Genomic DNA, 23,123 nt, shown 5'->3' on the forward strand with positions numbered 1-23,123 from the left:
CATTTTTCAAATATTGCCAGTGGGTGGAGTCAGGCTCTGACCAGGGGTTTAGTTACCCTTTAAAAATATATCTAAATTACGCCATATGCTCTCAATGACAAATGCAGAACAATTAGTTCATGCGTTCATGACCTCAAGGCTAGATTATTGTAATGCTCTACTGGGTGGTTGCCCAGCATGCTTAATAAACAAACTACAGCTAGTTCAAAATGCAGCAGCTCGAGTTCTTACCAGAACCAGGAAGTATGACCATATTAGCCCGGTTCTGTCAACACTGCATTGGCTCCCTATTAAACATCGCATACATTTTTAAATATTGCTGATTACTTACAAAGCACTAGATCCCAGAGGTCATAGATCCTCTTCTTAATATCATTAATTCGTCTTTGTCTATAGGATATGTACCAAAAAACTTTAAGCTGGCTATGATTAAACCGCTTGTTAAAAAAACGCAACTTGATCCTACAGAATTAGTCAATTACAGGCTGATCTCGAATCTACCTTTTCTGTCAAAGATATTAGAAAAAGCAGTATCCTCACAACTGTGTTCCTTTCTTGAAAGAAATGATATCTGTGAGGATTTCCAGTCTGGATTTAGACTGTACCATAGTACCGAGACAGCTCTCGTTAGAGTCACAAATGATTTGCTCCTATCATCCGATCGTGGCTGTATCTCTCTATTAGTGCTACTTGATCTAAGTGCTGCATTTGACACTATTGACCACAACATTCTTTTAAATAGACTCGAACATTATGTTGGCATTAGTGGAATTGCACTAGCACGGTTTAAATCATACTTATCTGACCGTTATCAGTTTGTAGCAGTAAATGAAGAGATGTCTCATCGATCACAAGTTCAGTATGGCGTACCAAAAGGCTCAGTACTAGGACCGTTGCTGTTCACTCTGTACATGCTACCATTAGGAGGTATCATTAGGAAACATGGAATTAGCTTTCACTGTTATGCCGACGATACTCAGCTGTATATTTCTTTAAAACCCAACGAAACTTACCAATTCACAAAATTAACGGAATGCATAGCTGATATAAAAAACTGGATGACTTGTAATTTCCTACTACTAAATTCTGAAAAAACAGAGATTCTAATTATTGGACAAAAAACTTCTACACGTAATAACCTTGAATACTGTCTAACACTTGATGGCTGCTCTGTCAAGTCTTCGTCATCGGTTAGGAACCTGGGTGTGCTCTTTAATACCAATCTTTCATTTGAAAGTCATGTGTCTAGTATATGTAAAACCGCATTCTTCCATCTTAAAAATATATCTAAATTACGCCATATGCTCTCAATGACAAATGCAGAACAATTAGTTCATGCGTTCATGACCTCAAGGCTAGATTATTGTAATGCTCTACTGGGTGGTTGCCCAACACGCTTAATAAACAAACTACAGCTAGTTCAAAACGCAGCAGCTTGAGTTCTTACCAGAACCAGGAAGTATGACCATATTAGCCTGGTTCTGTCAACACTGCATTGGCTCCCTATTAAACATCGCACATTTTTTTTATATATTGCTGATTACTTACAAAGCACTAGATCCCAGAGGTCATAGATCCTCTTCTTAATATCATTAATTCGTCTTTGTCTCTAGGATACGTACCAAAAAACTTTAAGCTGGCTATGATTAAACCGCTTGTTAAAAAACCGCAACTTGATCCTACAGAATTAGTCAATTACAGGCTGATCTCGAATCTACCTTTTCTGTCAAAGATATTAGAAAAATCAGTATCCTCACAACTGTGTTCCTTTCTTGAAAGAAATTATATCTGTGAGGATTTCCAGTCCGGATTTAGACCGTACCATAGTACCGAGACAGCTCTCGTTAGAGTCACAAATGATTTGCTCCTATCATCCGATTGTGGCTGTATCTCTCTATTAGTGTTACTTGATCTAAGTGCTGCATTTTACACTATTGACCACAACATTCTTTTAAATAGACTCGAACATTATGTTGGCATTGGTGGAATTGCACTAGCATGGTTTAAATCATACTTATCTGACCGTTATCAGTTTGTAGCAGTAAATGAAGAGATGTCTCATCGATCACAAGTTCAGTATGGCGTACCAAAAGGCTCAGTACTAGGAACGTTGCTGTTCACTCTGTACATGCTACCATTCGGAGGTATCATTAGGAAACATGGAATTAGCTTTCACTGTTATGCCGACGATACTCAGCTGTATATTTCTTCAAAACCCAACGAAACTTACCAATGTACAAAATTAATGGAATGCATAGCTGATATAAAAAACTGGATGACTTGTAATTTCCTACTACTAAATTCTGAAAAAACAGAGATTCTAATTATTGGACAAAAAACTTCTACACGTAATAACCTAGAATACTGTCTAACACTTGATGGCTGCTCTGTCAAGTCTTCGTCATCGGTTAGGAACCTGGGTGTGCTCTTTGATACCAATCTTTCATTTGAAAGTCACGTGTCTAGTATATGTAAAACCGCATTCTTCCATCTTAAAAATATATCTAAATTACGCCATACGCTCTCAATGACAAATGCAGAACAATTAGTTCATGCGTTCATGACCTCAAGGCTAGATGATTGTAATGCTCTACTGGGTGGTTGCCCTGCATGCTTAATAAACAAACTACAGCTAGTTCAAAACGCAGCAGCTCGAGTTCTTACCAGAACCAGGAAGTATGACCATATTAGCCCGGTTCTGTCAACACTGCATTGGCTCCCTATTAAACATCGCATACATTTTTAAATATTGCTGATTACTTACAATGCACTAGATCCCAGAGGTCATAGATCCTCTTCTTAATATCATTAATTCGTCTTTGTCTATAGGATATGTACCAAAAAACTTTAAGCTGGCTATGATTAAACCGCTTGTTAAAAAACCGCAACTTGATCCTACAGAATTAGTCAATTACAGGCTGATCTCGAATCTACCTTTTCTGTCAAAGATATTAGAAAAAGCAGTATCCTCACAACTGTGTTCCTTTCTTGAAAGAAATGATATCCGTGAGGATTTCCAGTCTGGATTTAGACTGTACCATAGTACCGAGACAGCTCTCGTTAGAGTCACAAATGATTTGCTCCTATCATCCGATCGTGGCTGTATCTCTCTATTAGTGCTACTTGATCTAAGTGCTGCATTTGACACTATTGACCACAACATTCTTTTAAATAGACTCGAACATTATGTTGGCATTAGTGGAATTGCACTAGCACGGTTTAAATCATACTTATCTGACCGTTATCAGTTTGTAGCAGTAAATGAAGAGATGTCTCATCGATCACAAGTTCAGTATGGCGTACCAAAAGGCTCAGTACTAGGACCATTGCTGTTCACTCTGTACATGCTACCATTAGGAGGTATCATTAGGAAACATGGAATTAGCTTTCACTGTTATGCCGACAATACTCAGCTGTATATTTCTTCAAAAACCAACGAAACTTACCAATTCACAAAATTAACGGAATGCATAGCTGATATAAAAAACTGGATGACTTGTAATTTCCTACTACTAAATTCTGAAAAAAACAGAGATTCTAATTATTGGACAAAAAACTTCTACACGTAATAACCTAGAATACTGTCTAACACTTGATGGCTGCTCTGTCAAGTCTTCGTCATCGGTTAGGAACCTGGGTGTGCTCTTTGATACCAATCTTTCATTTGAAAGTCACGTGTCTAGTATATGTAAAACCGCATTCTTCCATCTTAAAAATATATCTAAATTACGCCATATGCTCTCAATGACAAATGCAGAACAATTAGTTCATGCGTTCATGACCTCAAGGCTAGATTATTGTAATGCTCTACTGGGTGGTTGCCCTGCATGCTTAATAAACAAACTACAGCTAGTTCAAAACGCAGCAGCTCGAGTTCTTACCAGAACCAGGAAGTATGACCATATTAGCCCGGTTCTGTCAACACTGCATTGGCTCCCTATTAAACATCGCATACATTTTTAAATATTGCTGATTACTTACAAAGCACTAGATCCCAGAGGTCATAGATCCTCTTCTTAATATCATTAATTCGTCTTTGTCTATAGGATATGTACCAAAAAACTTTAAGCTGGCTATGATTAAACCGCTTGTTAAAAAAACGCAACTTGATCCTACAGAATTAGTCAATTACAGGCTGATCTCGAATCTACCTTTTCTGTCAAAGATATTAGAAAAAGCAGTATCTTCACAACTGTGTTCCTTTCTTGAAAGAAATGATATCCGTGAGGATTTCCAGTCTGGATTTAGACTGTACCATAGTACCGAGACAGCTCTCGTTAGAGTCACAAATGATTTGCTCCTATCATCCGATCGTGGCTGTATCTCTCTATTAGTGCTACTTGATCTAAGTGCTGCATTTGACACTATTGACCACAACATTCTTTTAAATAGACTCGAACATTATGTTGGCATTAGTGGAATTGCACTAGCACGGTTTAAATCATACTTATATGACTGTTATCAGTTTGTAGCAGTAAATGAAAAGATGTCTCATCGATCACAAGTTTAGTATGGCGTACCAAAAGGTTCAGTACTAGGACCGTTGCTGTTCACTCTGTACATGCTACCATTAGGAGGTATCATTAGGAAACATGGAATTAGCTTTCACTGTTATGCCGACAATACTCAGCTGTATATTTCTTCAAAAACCAACGAAACTTACCAATTCACAAAATTAACGGAATGCATAGCTGATATAAAAAACTGGATGACTTGTAATTTCCTACTACTAAATTCTGAAAAAAACAGAGATTCTAATTATTGGACAAAAAACTTCTACACGTAATAACCTAGAATACTGTCTAACACTTGATGGCTGCTCTGTCAAGTCTTCGTCATCGGTTAGGAACCTGGGTGTGCTCTTTGATACCAATCTTTCATTTGAAAGTCACGTGTCTAGTATATGTAAAACCGCATTCTTCCATCTTAAAAATATATCTAAATTACGCCATACGCTCTCAATGACAAATGCAGAACAATTAGTTCATGCGTTCATGACCTCAAGGCTAGATGATTGTAATGCTCTACTGGGTGGTTGCCCTGCATGCTTAATAAACAAACTACAGCTAGTTCAAAACGCAGCAGCTCGAGTTCTTACCAGAACCAGGAAGTATGACCATATTAGCCCGGTTCTGTCAACACTGCATTGGCTCCCTATTAAACATCGCATACATTTTTAAATATTGCTGATTACTTACAAAGCACTAGATCCCAGAGGTCATAGATCCTCTTCTTAATATCATTAATTCGTCTTTGTCTCTAGGATACGTACCAAAAAACTTTAAGCTGGCTATGATTAAACCGCTTGTTAAAAAACCGCAACTTGATCCTACAGAATTAGTCAATTACAGGCTGATCTCGAATCTACCTTTTCTGTCAAAGATATTAGAAAAAGCAGTATCCTCACAACTGTGTTCCTTTCTTGAAAGAAATGATATCCGTGAGGATTTCCAGTCTGGATTTAGACTGTACCATAGTACCGAGACAGCTCTCGTTAGAGTCACAAATGATTTGCTCCTATCATCCGATCGTGGCTGTATCTCTCTATTAGTGCTACTTGATCTAAGTGCTGCATTTGACACTATTGACCACAACATTCTTTTAAATAGACTCGAACATTATGTTGGCATTAGTGGAATTGCACTAGCACGGTTTAAATCATACTTATCTGACCGTTATCAGTTTGTAGCAGTAAATGAAGAGATGTCTCATCGATCACAAGTTCAGTATGGCGTACCAAAAGGCTCAGTACTAGGACCATTGCTGTTCACTCTGTACATGCTACCATTAGGAGGTATCATTAGGAAACATGGAATTAGCTTTCACTGTTATGCCGACAATACTCAGCTGTATATTTCTTCAAAAACCAACGAAACTTACCAATTCACAAAATTAACGGAATGCATAGCTGATATAAAAAACTGGATGACTTGTAATTTCCTACTACTAAATTCTGAAAAAAACAGAGATTCTAATTATTGGACAAAAAACTTCTACACGTAATAACCTAGAATACTGTCTAACACTTGATGGCTGCTCTGTCAAGTCTTCGTCATCGGTTAGGAACCTGGGTGTGCTCTTTGATACCAATCTTTCATTTGAAAGTCATGTGTCTAGTATATGTAAAACCGCATTCTTCCATCTTAAAAATATATCTAAATTACGCCATATGCTCTCAATGACAAATGCAGAACAATTAGTTCATGCGTTCATGACCTCAAGGCTAGATTATTGTAATGCTCTACTGGGTGGTTGCCCTGCATGCTTAATAAACAAACTACAGCTAGTTCAAAACGCAGCAGCTCGAGTTCTTACCAGAACCAGGAAGTATGACCATATTAGCCCGGTTCTGTCAACACTGCATTGGCTCCCTATTAAACATCGCATACATTTTTAAATATTGCTGATTACTTACAAAGCACTAGATCCCAGAGGTCATAGATCCTCTTCTTAATATCATTAATTCGTCTTTGTCTATAGGATATGTACCAAAAAACTTTAAGCTGGCTATGATTAAACCGCTTGTTAAAAAAACGCAACTTGATCCTACAGAATTAGTCAATTACAGGCTGATCTCGAATCTACCTTTTCTGTCAAAGATATTAGAAAAAGCAGTATCTTCACAACTGTGTTCCTTTCTTGAAAGAAATGATATCCGTGAGGATTTCCAGTCTGGATTTAGACTGTACCATAGTACCGAGACAGCTCTCGTTAGAGTCACAAATGATTTGCTCCTATCATCCGATCGTGGCTGTATCTCTCTATTAGTGCTACTTGATCTAAGTGCTGCATTTGACACTATTGACCACAACATTCTTTTAAATAGACTCGAACATTATGTTGGCATTAGTGGAATTGCACTAGCACGGTTTAAATCATACTTATATGACTGTTATCAGTTTGTAGCAGTAAATGAAAAGATGTCTCATCGATCACAAGTTTAGTATGGCGTACCAAAAGGTTCAGTACTAGGACCGTTGCTGTTCACTCTGTACATGCTACCATTAGGAGGTATCATTAGGAAACATGGAATTAGCTTTCACTGTTATGCCGACAATACTCAGCTGTATATTTCTTCAAAAACCAACGAAACTTACCAATTCACAAAATTAACGGAATGCATAGCTGATATAAAAAACTGGATGACTTGTAATTTCCTACTACTAAATTCTGAAAAAAACAGAGATTCTAATTATTGGACAAAAAACTTCTACACGTAATAACCTAGAATACTGTCTAACACTTGATGGCTGCTCTGTCAAGTCTTCGTCATCGGTTAGGAACCTGGGTGTGCTCTTTGATACCAATCTTTCATTTGAAAGTCACGTGTCTAGTATATGTAAAACCGCATTCTTCCATCTTAAAAATATATCTAAATTACGCCATACGCTCTCAATGACAAATGCAGAACAATTAGTTCATGCGTTCATGACCTCAAGGCTAGATGATTGTAATGCTCTACTGGGCGGTTGCCCTGCATGCTTAATAAACAAACTACAGCTAGTTCAAAACGCAGCAGCTCGAGTTCTTACCAGAACCAGGAAGTATGACCATATTAGCCCGGTTCTGTCAACACTGCATTGGCTCCCTATTAAACATCGCATACATTTTTAAATATTGCTGATTACTTACAAAGCACTAGATCCCAGAGGTCATAGATCCTCTTCTTAATATCATTAATTCGTCTTTGTCTCTAGGATACGTACCAAAAAACTTTAAGCTGGCTATGATTAAACCGCTTGTTAAAAAACCGCAACTTGATCCTACAGAATTAGTCAATTACAGGCTGATCTCGAATCTACCTTTTCTGCCAAAGACATTAGAAAAAGCAGTATCCTCACAACTGTGTTCCTTTCTTGAAAGAAATGATGTCTGTGAGGATTTCCAGTCTGGATTTAGACTGTACCATAGTGCCGAGACAGCTCTCGTTAGAGTCACAAATGATTTGCTCCTATCATCCGATCGTGGCTGTATCTCTCTATTAGTGCTACTTGATCTAAGTGCTGCATTTGACACTATTGACCACAACATTCTTTTAAATAGACTCGAACATTATGTTGGCATTAGTGGAATTGCACTAGCACGGTTTAAATCATACTTATCTGACCGTTATCAGCTTGTAGCAGTAAATGAAGAGATGTCTCATCGATCACAAGTTCAGTATGGCGTACCAAAAGGCTCAGTACTAGGACCGTTGCTGTTCACTCTGTACATGCTACCATTAGGAGGTATCATTAGGAAACATGGAATTAGCTTTCACTGTTATGCCGACAATACTCAGCTGTATATTTCTTCAAAAACCAACGAAACTTACCAATTCACAAAATTAACGGAATGCATAGCTGATATAAAAAACTGGATGACTTGTAATTTCCTACTACTAAATTCTGAAAAAAACAGAGATTCTAATTATTGGACAAAAAACTTCTACACGTAATAACCTAGAATACTGTCTAACACTTGATGGCTGCTCTGTCAAGTCTTCGTCATCGGTTAGGAACCTGGGTGTGCTCTTTGATACCAATCTTTCATTTGAAAGTCACGTGTCTAGTATATGTAAAACCGCATTCTTCCATCTTAAAAATATATCTAAATTACGCCATACGCTCTCAATGACAAATGCAGAACAATTAGTTCATGCGTTCATGACCTCAAGGCTAGATGATTGTAATGCTCTACTGGGTGGTTGCCCTGCATGCTTAATAAACAAACTACAGCTAGTTCAAAACGCAGCAGCTCGAGTTCTTACCAGAACCAGGAAGTATGACCATATTAGCCCGGTTCTGTCAACACTGCATTGGCTCCCTATTAAACATCGCATACATTTTTAAATATTGCTGATTACTTACAAAGCACTAGATCCCAGAGGTCATAGATCCTCTTCTTAATATCATTAATTCGTCTTTGTCTCTAGGATACGTACCAAAAAACTTTAAGCTGGCTATGATTAAACCGCTTGTTAAAAAACCGCAACTTGATCCTACAGAATTAGTCAATTACAGGCTGATCTCGAATCTACCTTTTCTGTCAAAGATATTAGAAAAAGCAGTATCCTCACAACTGTGTTCCTTTCTTGAAAGAAATGATATCCGTGAGGATTTCCAGTCTGGATTTAGACTGTACCATAGTACCGAGACAGCTCTCGTTAGAGTCACAAATGATTTGCTCCTATCATCCGATCGTGGCTGTATCTCTCTATTAGTGCTACTTGATCTAAGTGCTGCATTTGACACTATTGACCACAACATTCTTTTAAATAGACTCGAACATTATGTTGGCATTAGTGGAATTGCACTAGCACGGTTTAAATCATACTTATCTGACCGTTATCAGTTTGTAGCAGTAAATGAAGAGATGTCTCATCGATCACAAGTTCAGTATGGCGTACCAAAAGGCTCAGTACTAGGACCATTGCTGTTCACTCTGTACATGCTACCATTAGGAGGTATCATTAGGAAACATGGAATTAGCTTTCACTGTTATGCCGACAATACTCAGCTGTATATTTCTTCAAAAACCAACGAAACTTACCAATTCACAAAATTAACGGAATGCATAGCTGATATAAAAAACTGGATGACTTGTAATTTCCTACTACTAAATTCTGAAAAAAACAGAGATTCTAATTATTGGACAAAAAACTTCTACACGTAATAACCTAGAATACTGTCTAACACTTGATGGCTGCTCTGTCAAGTCTTCGTCATCGGTTAGGAACCTGGGTGTGCTCTTTGATACCAATCTTTCATTTGAAAGTCACGTGTCTAGTATATGTAAAACCGCATTCTTCCATCTTAAAAATATATCTAAATTACGCCATATGCTCTCAATGACAAATGCAGAACAATTAGTTCATGCGTTCATGACCTCAAGGCTAGATTATTGTAATGCTCTACTGGGTGGTTGCCCTGCATGCTTAATAAACAAACTACAGCTAGTTCAAAACGCAGCAGCTCGAGTTCTTACCAGAACCAGGAAGTATGACCATATTAGCCCGGTTCTGTCAACACTGCATTGGCTCCCTATTAAACATCGCATACATTTTTAAATATTGCTGATTACTTACAAAGCACTAGATCCCAGAGGTCATAGATCCTCTTCTTAATATCATTAATTCGTCTTTGTCTATAGGATATGTACCAAAAAACTTTAAGCTGGCTATGATTAAACCGCTTGTTAAAAAAACGCAACTTGATCCTACAGAATTAGTCAATTACAGGCTGATCTCGAATCTACCTTTTCTGTCAAAGATATTAGAAAAAGCAGTATCTTCACAACTGTGTTCCTTTCTTGAAAGAAATGATATCCGTGAGGATTTCCAGTCTGGATTTAGACTGTACCATAGTACCGAGACAGCTCTCGTTAGAGTCACAAATGATTTGCTCCTATCATCCGATCGTGGCTGTATCTCTCTATTAGTGCTACTTGATCTAAGTGCTGCATTTGACACTATTGACCACAACATTCTTTTAAATAGACTCGAACATTATGTTGGCATTAGTGGAATTGCACTAGCACGGTTTAAATCATACTTATATGACTGTTATCAGTTTGTAGCAGTAAATGAAAAGATGTCTCATCGATCACAAGTTTAGTATGGCGTACCAAAAGGTTCAGTACTAGGACCGTTGCTGTTCACTCTGTACATGCTACCATTAGGAGGTATCATTAGGAAACATGGAATTAGCTTTCACTGTTATGCCGACAATACTCAGCTGTATATTTCTTCAAAAACCAACGAAACTTACCAATTCACAAAATTAACGGAATGCATAGCTGATATAAAAAACTGGATGACTTGTAATTTCCTACTACTAAATTCTGAAAAAAACAGAGATTCTAATTATTGGACAAAAAACTTCTACACGTAATAACCTAGAATACTGTCTAACACTTGATGGCTGCTCTGTCAAGTCTTCGTCATCGGTTAGGAACCTGGGTGTGCTCTTTGATACCAATCTTTCATTTGAAAGTCACGTGTCTAGTATATGTAAAACCGCATTCTTCCATCTTAAAAATATATCTAAATTACGCCATACGCTCTCAATGACAAATGCAGAACAATTAGTTCATGCGTTCATGACCTCAAGGCTAGATGATTGTAATGCTCTACTGGGCGGTTGCCCTGCATGCTTAATAAACAAACTACAGCTAGTTCAAAACGCAGCAGCTCGAGTTCTTACCAGAACCAGGAAGTATGACCATATTAGCCCGGTTCTGTCAACACTGCATTGGCTCCCTATTAAACATCGCATACATTTTTAAATATTGCTGATTACTTACAAAGCACTAGATCCCAGAGGTCATAGATCCTCTTCTTAATATCATTAATTCGTCTTTGTCTCTAGGATACGTACCAAAAAACTTTAAGCTGGCTATGATTAAACCGCTTGTTAAAAAACCGCAACTTGATCCTACAGAATTAGTCAATTACAGGCTGATCTCGAATCTACCTTTTCTGCCAAAGACATTAGAAAAAGCAGTATCCTCACAACTGTGTTCCTTTCTTGAAAGAAATGATATCTGTGAGGATTTCCAGTCTGGATTTAGACTGTACCATAGTGCCGAGACAGCTCTCGTTAGAGTCACAAATGATTTGCTCCTATCATCCGATCGTGGCTGTATCTCTCTATTAGTGCTACTTGATCTAAGTGCTGCATTTGACACTATTGACCACAACATTCTTTTAAATAGACTCGAACATTATGTTGGCATTAGTGGAATTGCACTAGCACGGTTTAAATCATACTTATCTGACCGTTATCAGCTTGTAGCAGTAAATGAAGAGATGTCTCATCGATCACAAGTTCAGTATGGCGTACCAAAAGGCTCAGTACTAGGACCGTTGCTGTTCACTCTGTACATGCTACCATTAGGAGGTATCATTAGGAAACATGGAATTAGCTTTCACTGTTATGCCGACGATACTCAGCTGTATATTTCTTCAAAACCCAACGAAACTTACCAATTCACAAAATTAACGGAATGCATAGCTGATATAAAAAACTGGATGACTTGTAATTTCCTACTACTAAATTCTGAAAAAAACAGAGATTCTAATTATTGGACAAAAAACTTCTACACGTAATAACCTAGAATACTGTCTAACACTTGATGGCTGCTCTGTCAAGTCTTCGTCATCGGTTAGGAACCTGGGTGTGCTCTTTGATACCAATCTTTCATTTGAAAGTCACGTGTCTAGTATATGTAAAACCGCATTCTTCCATCTTAAGAATATATCTAAATTATGCCATATGCCCTCAATGACAAATGCAGAACAATTAGTTCATGCGTTCATGACCTCAAGGCTAGATTATTGTAATGCTCTACTGGGTGGTTGCCCTGCATGCTTAATAAACAAACTACAGCTAGTTCAAAACGCAGCAGCTCGAGTTCTTACCAGAACCAGGAAGTATGACCATATTAGCCCGGTTCTGTCAACACTGCATTGGCTCCCTATTAAACATCGCATACATTTTTAAATATTGCTGATTACTTACAAAGCACTAGATCCCAGAGGTAATAGATCCTCTTCTTAATATCATTAATTCGTCTTTGTCTATAGGATATGTACCAAAAAACTTTAAGCTGGCTATGATTAAACCGCTTGTTAAAAAACCGCAACTTGATCCTACAGAATTAGTCAATTACAGGCTGATCTCGAATCTACCTTTTCTGTCAAAGATATTAGAAAAAGCAGTATCCTCACAACTGTGTTCCTTTCTTGAAAGAAATGATATCCGTGAGGATTTCCAGTCTGGATTTAGACTGTACCATAGTACCGAGACAGCTCTCGTTAGAGTCACAAATGATTTGCTCCTATCATCCGATCGTGGCTGTATCTCTCTATTAGTGCTACTTGATCTAAGTGCTGCATTTGACACTATTGACCACAACATTCTTTTAAATAGACTCAAACATTATGTTGGCATTAGTGGAATTGCACTAGCACGGTTTAAATCATACTTATCTGACCGTTATCAGTTTGTAGCAGTAAATGAAGAGATGTCTCATCGATCACAAGTTCAGTATGGCGTACCAAAAGGCTCAGTACTAGGACCATTGCTGTTCACTCTGTACATGCTACCATTAGGAGGTATCATTAGGAAACATGGAATTAGCTTTCACTGTTATGCCGACAATACTCAGCTGTATATTTCTTCAAAAACCAACGAAACTTACCAATTCACAAAATTAACGGAATGCATAGCTGATATAAAAAACTGGATGACTTGTAATTTCCTACTACTAAATTCTGAAAAAAACAGAGATTCTAATTATTGGACAAAAAACTTCTACACGTAATAACCTAGAATACTGTCTAACACTTGATGGCTGCTCTGTCAAGTCTTCGTCATCGGTTAGGAACCTGGGTGTGCTCTTTGATACCAATCTTTCATTTGAAAGTCACGTGTCTAGTATATGTAAAACCGCATTCTTCCATCTTAAAAATATATCTAAATTACGCCATATGCTCTCAATGACAAATGCAGAACAATTAGTTCATGCGTTCATGACCTCAAGGCTAGATTATTGTAATGCTCTACTGGGTGGTTGCCCTGCATGCTTAATAAACAAACTACAGCTAGTTCAAAACGCAGCAGCTCGAGTTCTTACCAGAACCAGGAAGTATGACCATATTAGCCCGGTTCTGTCAACACTGCATTGGCTCCCTATTAAACATCGCATACATTTTTAAATATTGCTGATTACTTACAAAGCACTAGATCCCAGAGGTCATAGATCCTCTTCTTAATATCATTAATTCGTCTTTGTCTATAGGATATGTACCAAAAAACTTTAAGCTGGCTATGATTAAACCGCTTGTTAAAAAAACGCAACTTGATCCTACAGAATTAGTCAATTACAGGCTGATCTCGAATCTACCTTTTCTGTCAAAGATATTAGAAAAAGCAGTATCTTCACAACTGTTTTCCTTTCTTGAAAGAAATGATATCCGTGAGGATTTCCAGTCTGGATTTAGACTGTACCATAGTACCGAGACAGCTCTCGTTAGAGTCACAAATGATTTGCTCCTATCATCCGATCGTGGCTGTATCTCTCTATTAGTGCTACTTGATCTAAGTGCTGCATTTGACACTATTGACCACAACATTCTTTTAAATAGACTCGAACATTATGTTGGCATTAGTGGAATTGCACTAGCACGGTTTAAATCATACTTATATGACTGTTATCAGTTTGTAGCAGTAAATGAAAAGATGTCTCATCGATCACAAGTTTAGTATGGCGTACCAAAAGGTTCAGTACTAGGACCGTTGCTGTTCACTCTGTACATGCTACCATTAGGAGGTATCATTAGGAAACATGGAATTAGCTTTCACTGTTATGCTGACGATACTCAGCTGTATATTTCTTCAAAACCCAACGAAACTTACCAATTCACAAAATTAACGGAATGCATAGCTGATATAAAAAACTGGATGACTTGTAATTTCCTACTACTAAATTCTGAAAAAAACAGAGATTCTAATTATTGGACAAAAAACTTCTACACGTAATAACCTAGAATACTGTCTAACACTTGATGGCTGCTCTGTCAAGTCTTCGTCATCGGTTAGGAACCTGGGTGTGCTCTTTGATACCAATCTTTCATTTGAAAGTCACGTGTCTAGTATATGTAAAACCGCATTCTTCCATCGTAAAAATATATCTAAATTACGCCATATGCTCTCAATGACAAATGCAGAACAATTAGTTCATGCGTTCATGACCTCAAGGCTAGATTATTGTAATGCTCTACTGGGCGGTTGCCCTGCATGCTTAATAAACAAACCACAGCTAGTTTAAAACGCAGCAGCTCGAGTTCTTACCAGAACCAGGAAGTATGACCATATTAGCCCGGTTCTGTCAACACTGCATTGGCTCCCTTTTAAACATCGCATACATTTTTAAATATTGCTGATTACTTACAAAGCACTAGATCCCAGAGGTCATAGATCCTCTTCTTAATATCATTAATTTGTTTTTGTCTCTAGGCTATGTACCAAAAAACTTTAAGCTGGCTATGATTAAACCGCTTGTTAAAAAACCGCAACTTGATCCTACAGAATTAGTCAATTACAGGCTGATCTCGAATCTACCTTTTCTGTCAAAGACATTAGAAAAAGCAGTATCTTCACAACTGTGTTCCTTTCTTGAAAGAAATGATATCTGTGAGGATTTCCAGTCTGGATTTAGACTGTACCATAGTACCGAGACAGCTCTCGTTAGAGTCACAAATGATTTGCTCCTATCATCCGATCGTGGCTGTATCTCTCTATTAGTGCTACTTGATCTAAGTGCTGCATTTGACACTATTGACCACAACATTCTTTTAAATAGACTCGAACATTATGTTGGCATTAGTGGAATTGCACTAGCACGGTTTAAATCATACTTATCTGACCGTTATCAGTTTGTAGCAGTAAATGAAGAGATGTCTCATCGATCACAAGTTCCGGGCCGTGTCCGGGCCGAGGGTGTTTGGAGGACTCAACAGGTTTTGACTCTGGAGCAATAAGGGTGCACAGTAGGGTGCAGCAAGCCGTTAGAACCGGTACTCACAGTGCTTCTACCCGTTTAGGGCGAGAACACGGGAGGACACAGGCTCTACACGTAGGCTATAGAATCTAGCGAACGTGTTAGGTGTCGCCCAGCCCGCAGCTCTACAGATATATGTTAGCGAGGAGCCACGTGCCAGCGCCCAGGAGGATGCAACGCCTCTCGTGGAGTGTGCATGCAACCTGAGCGGGCAGGGCACGCCTTGAGCTTGGTAAGCCAAGGCGATGGCATCCACTATCCAGTGGGCCATCCTCTGCTTAGAGACAGCCTTTCCCTTCTGCTGGCCTCCGTAACAGACAAAGAGCTGGTCTGAGGTCCTGACGCTTTGAGTTCTGTCCACGTACATACGCAGAGCGTGAACGGGACAGAGCAAAGCCAGGGCTGGGTCTGCCTCCTCCAGGGGCAGCGCTTGCAGGTTCACTACCTGATCTCTAAAGGGAGTGGTAGGAACATAGCCGGGCCGGGCTCTCAGAACAACATGGTTGTCACCCGGCCCGAACTCTAGGCACGATTCATCGACCGAAAATGCTTGCAGGTCCCCTACCCTCTTGATCGAGGCCAGTGCAATCAGCAGCAAAGTGTCCCAGACCGGCCTCTTCGCCGACGCGGCTGAGAACTTTGCCCAGCAGTTCTCGGCTGTACAAAAGCAGACTGAGGAAATCAGACATATCCTGCCGCGGCGGCCAGCTGTTTTGTTTTTGTTCCGCCGCTGGCCTCAAAACCAGTGGTACCCAAATTTTCAATAATAGAGCAGTTTCTTCCGTCTCTAGGTCCAACGAGGGCCCGGAGAGCAGTGGGGGGAGAGAATCCTCCCCACTCTCATCCGCCTCTTCTATCGCCAGCAGGCAGCAGTGTGCAGTTCAAGAACGCAACCAAGCCGTCTCCTGCACCTCCGGCCTCGTGGAACCAGGTAAGTGTTGCACAGCACACTCAGACTCCGCTACGGGCCGCCTCCCAGAGAGAGCCTCCCGAGCCGAGCCCCTGTGTTCCACCTCACTGCCCCACTCCGGGTACGCCTACGGTCCCTTTGGTCCCGCTTGTACGGTCTCTGCGAGCCTGGCTAGCGCTCCCCAGTCCGTCTCGCTGGCTCATTCGGACCATCAGGCTCGGCTATGCGATTCAGTTTGCCCGGTGTCCCCACAAGTTTTGGGCCATCCACTCCACTACAGTGAGAGCAGCCGATGCCCATGTTTTGCGCGCGGAGATCGCAGTCCTACTGGCGAAGGACGCGATAGAGCCGGTCCCTCCAGCCGATATGAGGTCAGGGCACTACAGTCCCTACTTCATTGTACCCAAGAAAGGTGGTGGGTTATGACCGATCTTGGACCTGCGAGTTTTGAATCGGAGCCTTCACAAGCTACCGTTCAAAATGCTCACGCAGAAACGCATTTTCGAATGCATCCGTCCCCAAGATTGGTTTGCAGCGATCGACCTGAAGGACGTGTACTTTCATGTCTCGATTCTTCCTCGACACAGGCCGTTTCTGCGCTTTGCGTTCGAGGGTCGAGCATATCAGTACAAGGTCCTGCCCTTCGGGCTGGCCCTGTCTCCCCGTGTCTTCACGAAAGTCACGGAGGGGGCCCTTGTTCCCATGAGAGAACAGGGCGTTCGCATTCTCAACTATCTCGACGACTGGCTCATACTAGCACACTCTCGAGATCAGTTATGCGAACACAGGGACCTCGTGCTCAGGCACCTCAGCCAGCTGGGCCTTCAGGTCAACTGGGAGTAGAGCAAACTCGCCCCCGTGCAGAGGATCTCTTTTCTCGGTATGGAGTTGGATTCGGTCGCACAGACAGCGCGCCTCACAGAGCAACGCGCTCAGTCAGTGCTGAACTGCTTGAACACGTTCAAAGGCAGGACGGCGGTCCCACTGAAATTCTTTCAGAGGCTCCTGGGTCATATGGCAGCGGCAGCAGCGGTAACTCCGCTCGGGCTGCTCCATATGAGACCTCTTCAGCACTGGCTTCACGGCCGAGTCCCGAGATGGGCGTGGCATCACGGCACTCACCGGGTGACAATCACACCGGTGTGCCGCCAGACCTTCAGCCCGTGGTCAGACCCCTCGTTCCTTCGGGCAGGAGTCCCCTTGGAACAGGTGTCCAGGCATGCTGTGGTATTCACCGGCTGGGGTGCCACATACAACGGGCATGCAGTGTCAGGGGTGTGGACGGGCCCCCAACTGCACTGGCACATCAACTGCCTCGAGTTTGCTAGCAGTACGTCTCGCTCTGAGCCGCCTAAAAAGGCCGCTACAGGGCAGAGACGTGCTGGTCCGTACGGACAACACTGTGACTGTTGCGTACATCGAGACAGTTGATGTGCCAGTGCAGTTGGGGGCCCGTCCACACCCCTGACACTGCATGCCCGTTGTACGTGGCACCCCAGCCGGTGGCAGAGGCATCTGTGAATACCACAGCGTGCCTGGACACCTGTTCCAAGGGGACTCCTGCCCGAAGGAACGAGGGGTCTGACCACGGGCTGAAGGTCTGGCGGCACGCCGGTGTGATTGTCACCCGGTGAGTGCCGCGATGCCATGCCCATCTTGGGACTCGGCCGTGAAGCCAGTGCTGAAGAGGTCTCATATGGAGCAGCCCGAGCGGAGTTACCGCTGCTGCCGCTGCCATATGCCCCAGGAGCCTCTGAAAGAATTTCAGTGGGACCGCCGTCCTGCCTTTGAACGTGTTCAAGCAGTTCAGCACTGACTGAGCGCGTTGCTCTGTGAGGCGTGCTGTCTGTGCGACCGAATCCAACTCCATACCGAGAAAAGAGATCCTCTGCACAGGGGCGAGTTTGCTCTTCTCCCAGTTGACCTGAAGGCCCAGCTGGCTGAGGTGCCTGAGCACGAGGTCCCTGTGTTCGCATAACTGATCTAGAGAGTGTGCTAGTATGAGCCAGTCGTCGAGATAGTTGAGAATGCGAACGCCCTGTTCTCTCATGGGAACAAGGGCCCCCTCCGTGACTTTCGTGAAGACACGGGGAGACAGGGCCAGCCCGAAGGGCCTCGAACGCAAGACCCTCGAACGCAAAGCGCAGAAACGGCCTGTGTCGAGGAAGAATCGAGACATGAAAGTACACGTCCTTCAGGTCGATCGCTGCAAACCAATCTTGGGGACGGATGCATTCGAAAATGCGTTTCTGCGTGAGCATTTTGAACGGTAGCTTGTGAAGGCTCCGATTCAAAACTCGCAGGTCCAAGATCGGTCGTAACCCACCACCTTTCTTGGGTACAATGAAGTAGGGACTGTAGTGCCCTGACCTCATATCGGCTGGAGGGACTGGCTCTATCGCGTCCTTCGCCAGTAGGACTGCGATCTCCGCGCGCAAGACATGGGCATCGGCTGCTCTCACTGTAGTGGAGTGGATGGCCCGAAACTTGGGGGGACACCGGGTGAACTGAATCGCATAGCCGAGCCTGATGGTCCGAATGAGCCAGCGAGACGGACTGGGGAGCGCTAGCCAGGCTCGCAGAGACCGTACAAGCGGGACCAAAGGGACCGTAGGGGTACCCGGAGTGGGGCAGCGAGGTGGAACACAGGGGCTCATCTCGGGAGGCTCTCTCTGGGAGGTGGCCCGTAGCGGAGTCTGAGTGTGCTGTGCAACACTTACCTGGTTCCACGAGGCCGGAGGTGCAGGAGGCGGCTTGGTTGCGTTCTTGAACTGCACACTGCTGCCTGCTGGCAATAGAAGAGGCAGATGAGAGTGGGGAGGATTCTCTCCCCCCACTGCTCTCCGGGCCCTCTTCGGACCCAGAGACGAAAGAAATTGCTCTTTTATTGAAAATTTGGGTACCGCTGGTTTTGAGGCCAGCAGCGGAACAAAAACAAAAGGAAAACAAGGATTTTCCACCCGGCCCTCTTCCGGGGGATGGAGCGATGCGGTCATCGTCTCCTGGAGAGCAGTCCCTGCCATCTCTGGGTCGCCTGTCCTAGGGCCGCTTGTTCCTGGCTTTGCCGCCCTTCTTAGCGGGGTCCTGGACGGGCGGGGCGGCCTGCCTGCGACTGGCTCTACGGCGCCGTTTAGATGGAGGCTGCTGCTGCGGCGCGGGAGCAGGGGCAGACGCAGGAGGCCGCCCTCGGCGATGAGCAGACTGAGGGGCCGCAGGCGGTGGGGTGGGGGCAGCAGCTGGCCGCCGCGGCAGGATATGTCTGATGGCCACAGTCTGCTTTTGTACAGCCGAGAACTGCTGGGCGAAGTTCTCGACCGCGTCGCCGAAGAGGCCGGTCTGGGACACGGGGAGTTAAGGAACCGGAGCTTGTCGGCCTCCCTCATGTCGGCCAGACACAGCCAGAGATGGCGTTCCTGGACCACCAAGGTGGACATCACACGACCCACAGACCGCGCGGTCACCTTCGTCGCACAAAGCGCGAGGTCCGTTGCGATGCGAAGTTCCTGAAGAACTTGGGGATCGTGACCACACTCGTGCAGGTCCTTCAGTGCCTTGGCCTGATGGACCTGCAGCAACGCCATGGCGTGCATGGCAGAGGCAGCTTCCCCACAGGCCTTGTAAGCCTTGACGGTTAAATCCGTCGAGTACTTACAGGCCCGGGAAGGAAGACACGGTTCTCCACGCCAAGTGGAGTTAGGGCACAGTTGCATAGCAACGGCCCGTTCCACTGGCGGGATACGCGTGTATCCCTTAGCCGCCAATGGGGGCTCAACTGGCTGCGGAGCGTGAGAGGGGTGAGGGCTCCTAGGGGGTTTGCTCAGTATGTAAATCAAAACAAAAAAGACAGAGAAAAAGAAGAGAGAGAGAAAAGAAGACTGCTCGCGCTGCCGTGCTGTAACGCCCGCACCGGGAAGGAGAGGTCCAAAAAAGGCTTGTCTTTGAAAGTCACTCTCTTTAGAACGCATCGAAGTGCTTGGCTCCGAAGCAAAAAGCTGAAGTGCAATCGCACCAGCTGCTCGTTAAATACCCGCGCTGCGAGGCTGCGCAGCTAATGCAAATGATTGCACACCAATGTGTATTGGCTTGTTTTAGTTTCACTCGAAATAGATTGGCCTCTCTAGCGAGATTCCTATTCGTCGTTCACCACGACGTACGTCGTAGTGACCGGACGATAGGGAACCTAGAATACTGTCTAACACTTGATGGCTGCTCTGTCAAGTCTTCGTCATCGGTTAGGAACCTGGGTGTGCTCTTTGATACCAATCTTTCATTTGAAAGTCACGTGTCTAGTATATGTAAAACCGCATTCTTCCATCTTAAAAATATATCTAAATTACGCCATATGCTCTAAATGACAAATGCAGAACAATTAGTTCATGCGTTCATGACCTCAAGGCTAGATTATTGTAATGCTCTACTGGGTGGTTGCCCTGCACGCTTAATAAACAAACTACAGCTAGTTCAAAACGCAGCAGCTCGAGTTCTTACCAGAACCAGGAAGTATGACCATATTAGCCCGGTTCTGTCAACACTGCATTGGCTCCCTATTAAACATCGCATACATTTTTAAATATTGCTGATTACTTACAAAGCACTAGATCCCAGAGGTCATAGATCCTCTTCTTAATATCATTCATTCGTCTTTGTCTCTAGTATACGTACCAAAAAACTTTAAGCTGGCTATGATTAAACTGCTTGTTAAAAAAACGCAACTTGATCCTACAGAATTAGTCAATTACAGGCCGATCTCGAATCTACCTTTTCTGTCAAAGATATTAGAAAAAGCAGTATCCTCACAACTGTGTTCCTTTCTTGAAAGAAATGATATCTGTGAGCTTGAGCTTATCTGCGCTTGAAGATTAAAGAAAATAGTCCAACGCCGTGGTACAACGAGCACACTCAGGCCCTTAAGAGAGCAGCCAGAAAAATGGAGCGCAACTGGAAGAAAACAAAACTAGAGGTATTTCGGTTTTAATGGAAGGAGAGCTTGATATATAAGAGCATATAAGAAAGCGTCATGCGAGTCTAGCGGGGTAGCACCGGCGTGGGCTCATATGTTTAAAAAACGTTCATAATGCTCGAGCCCTGCCATATGTACGGGAGGGCGCGAGGGGCGGGTTCGCTTTCTGTACGTAAGAAAGCTGGCCGCGAGCTCACGATGCACACAGGGTGCACTTGGAACGAGGCATTAGAATCAACGCCACGTTTTTGAGGCGGACTCGGTGGAAAACAAAGCCTGTCGAGCCTGCAAGGAGAGAAAACGTGTGTGTCGCAGCAGCGAACACACACGGAGCAGTGAAAGGATATAAGCGCCGGATGGCGCAGCAGGTACGGCAAGGGAAGGCGGCGAATATCCAGCCGGCGTCCTCAGAACTCGAGCTCGTCCTGCTGAAAGTGCCTTTCGACGACGCAGCTTCTTCTCTCAGAGATCCAGCGAAGTGTAGTCACTCGCTGAAAGAAGACGAAATCATAGTGCAACCTGAGCGATGAGTATTTATAGGCTAAGGCCACACCCATCTTGGCAGGCCACGACGTAGCTACGAGGGTACTTTCGTAAGAGAACATGTATATATTTAAATCTGCTGAAATATGCTAAAACAAATGTTTCTCACCTTCTCAAGTGAAATATTTGCTGTGTAGTACAAATCATCATTTTGGCGGACAAAGCGTGGGTGATGCTTTTGGCGTATGATGAACACAATATCTGCTGGGATGTTGTTTGGTCCCTGTGGAGAAAAAGATTAAATTCTGTTATGACCAAGATCTATTTACAACCATGACAAAACATATGTGATAAAAAATGTGATCACAATTGTGATAAAAATGTGTTCTGTCATGCCTGGTCTCCCTCTTTTGGAAATGTGATCCGTGTCCCTTCGTTCCATCCTGCTTTTACAGTGAAGGTTAAAATTTTGTCTCTTATGCTGGATGTGTGTCCATCCTCATTCATGACCTGTATCAATTTATGGAATTAATTTCTCATGAGTCCATATGTCCATTTTATCTTTACCCTTGTCTGCAGAACTTACCCTACGGGATATCTTAATTTTTTTAGTGCATCCATAATAAAGGTCCTCTAATGCAAGATGAAGGTCTCTCTCTATTGGTGGATCCTGTAACTTTTCTTTTTGCCCACGCAAGCTCTGAAATGCTGTGTTGACCTCACTGCCATTACCAATGTAGAAATCTATGGAGAATGAGTTAGCAGATATTACTAATCAGAGCTTGGGTTCTTCAAAACACCATGGCATTATGAACATTGATTGAACCAGCTTGTCTTTTAAAATGTCAATTAAAATCATTAAAAAATAAATAAATAAATAAATAAATAAATGAAGAACCAGAGGCACAGAGAGTGAAAACGCCAAACTGTGGCTGTCACTGCTTTGATCTGCTTTGCCTGAATTTTGTCCTCCTTCTTTGGCTGAATGAAAATAATTTAGCATATTCTATTAACTGGCAGTGAAAACTTTTTATTCTGATGATGTACAAAACTAGGTCTTACCGATGCTTTTGGAAGAAGATGTCTGTATCTTCTGATACCATGTGTGGGCATTGATACTGTCTGTTAGTCAGCAAAACACCTGGTTAGACAACAAAAAAACCATTTGATTACTATCAGTTAACAATTATATTTGAACACTGGTGTGTAATAAAAAAAAGAATGCTT

General features: G+C 42.7%; 1 protein-coding gene across 1 annotated transcript in view; it reads right to left on the reverse strand.

Annotated features, from left to right (window-relative positions):
• The window catches only part of LOC311284774 (dnaJ homolog subfamily B member 13-like), a gene marked incomplete at its 5' end in the record, with an annotated part of 30,205 nt that overhangs the window by 3,466 nt on the left and 3,616 nt on the right, over nucleotides 1-23,123 (reverse strand). Inside the window, 4 exons of the mRNA XM_084399986.1 lie at nucleotides 22,066-22,179; nucleotides 22,293-22,406; nucleotides 22,483-22,640; nucleotides 22,997-23,018. Coding sequence (XP_084256112.1) covers nucleotides 22,066-22,179; nucleotides 22,293-22,406; nucleotides 22,483-22,640; nucleotides 22,997-23,018 — 408 coding nt within the window. The remainder of the gene's footprint in view (nucleotides 1-22,065; nucleotides 22,180-22,292; nucleotides 22,407-22,482; nucleotides 22,641-22,996; nucleotides 23,019-23,123) is intronic.

The sequence above is a fragment of the Rutilus rutilus genome, assembly GCF_951802725.1.
Source record: "Rutilus rutilus genome assembly, chromosome: 25".
In the NCBI taxonomy this organism is placed as follows: Eukaryota; Metazoa; Chordata; class Actinopteri; order Cypriniformes; family Leuciscidae; genus Rutilus; species Rutilus rutilus.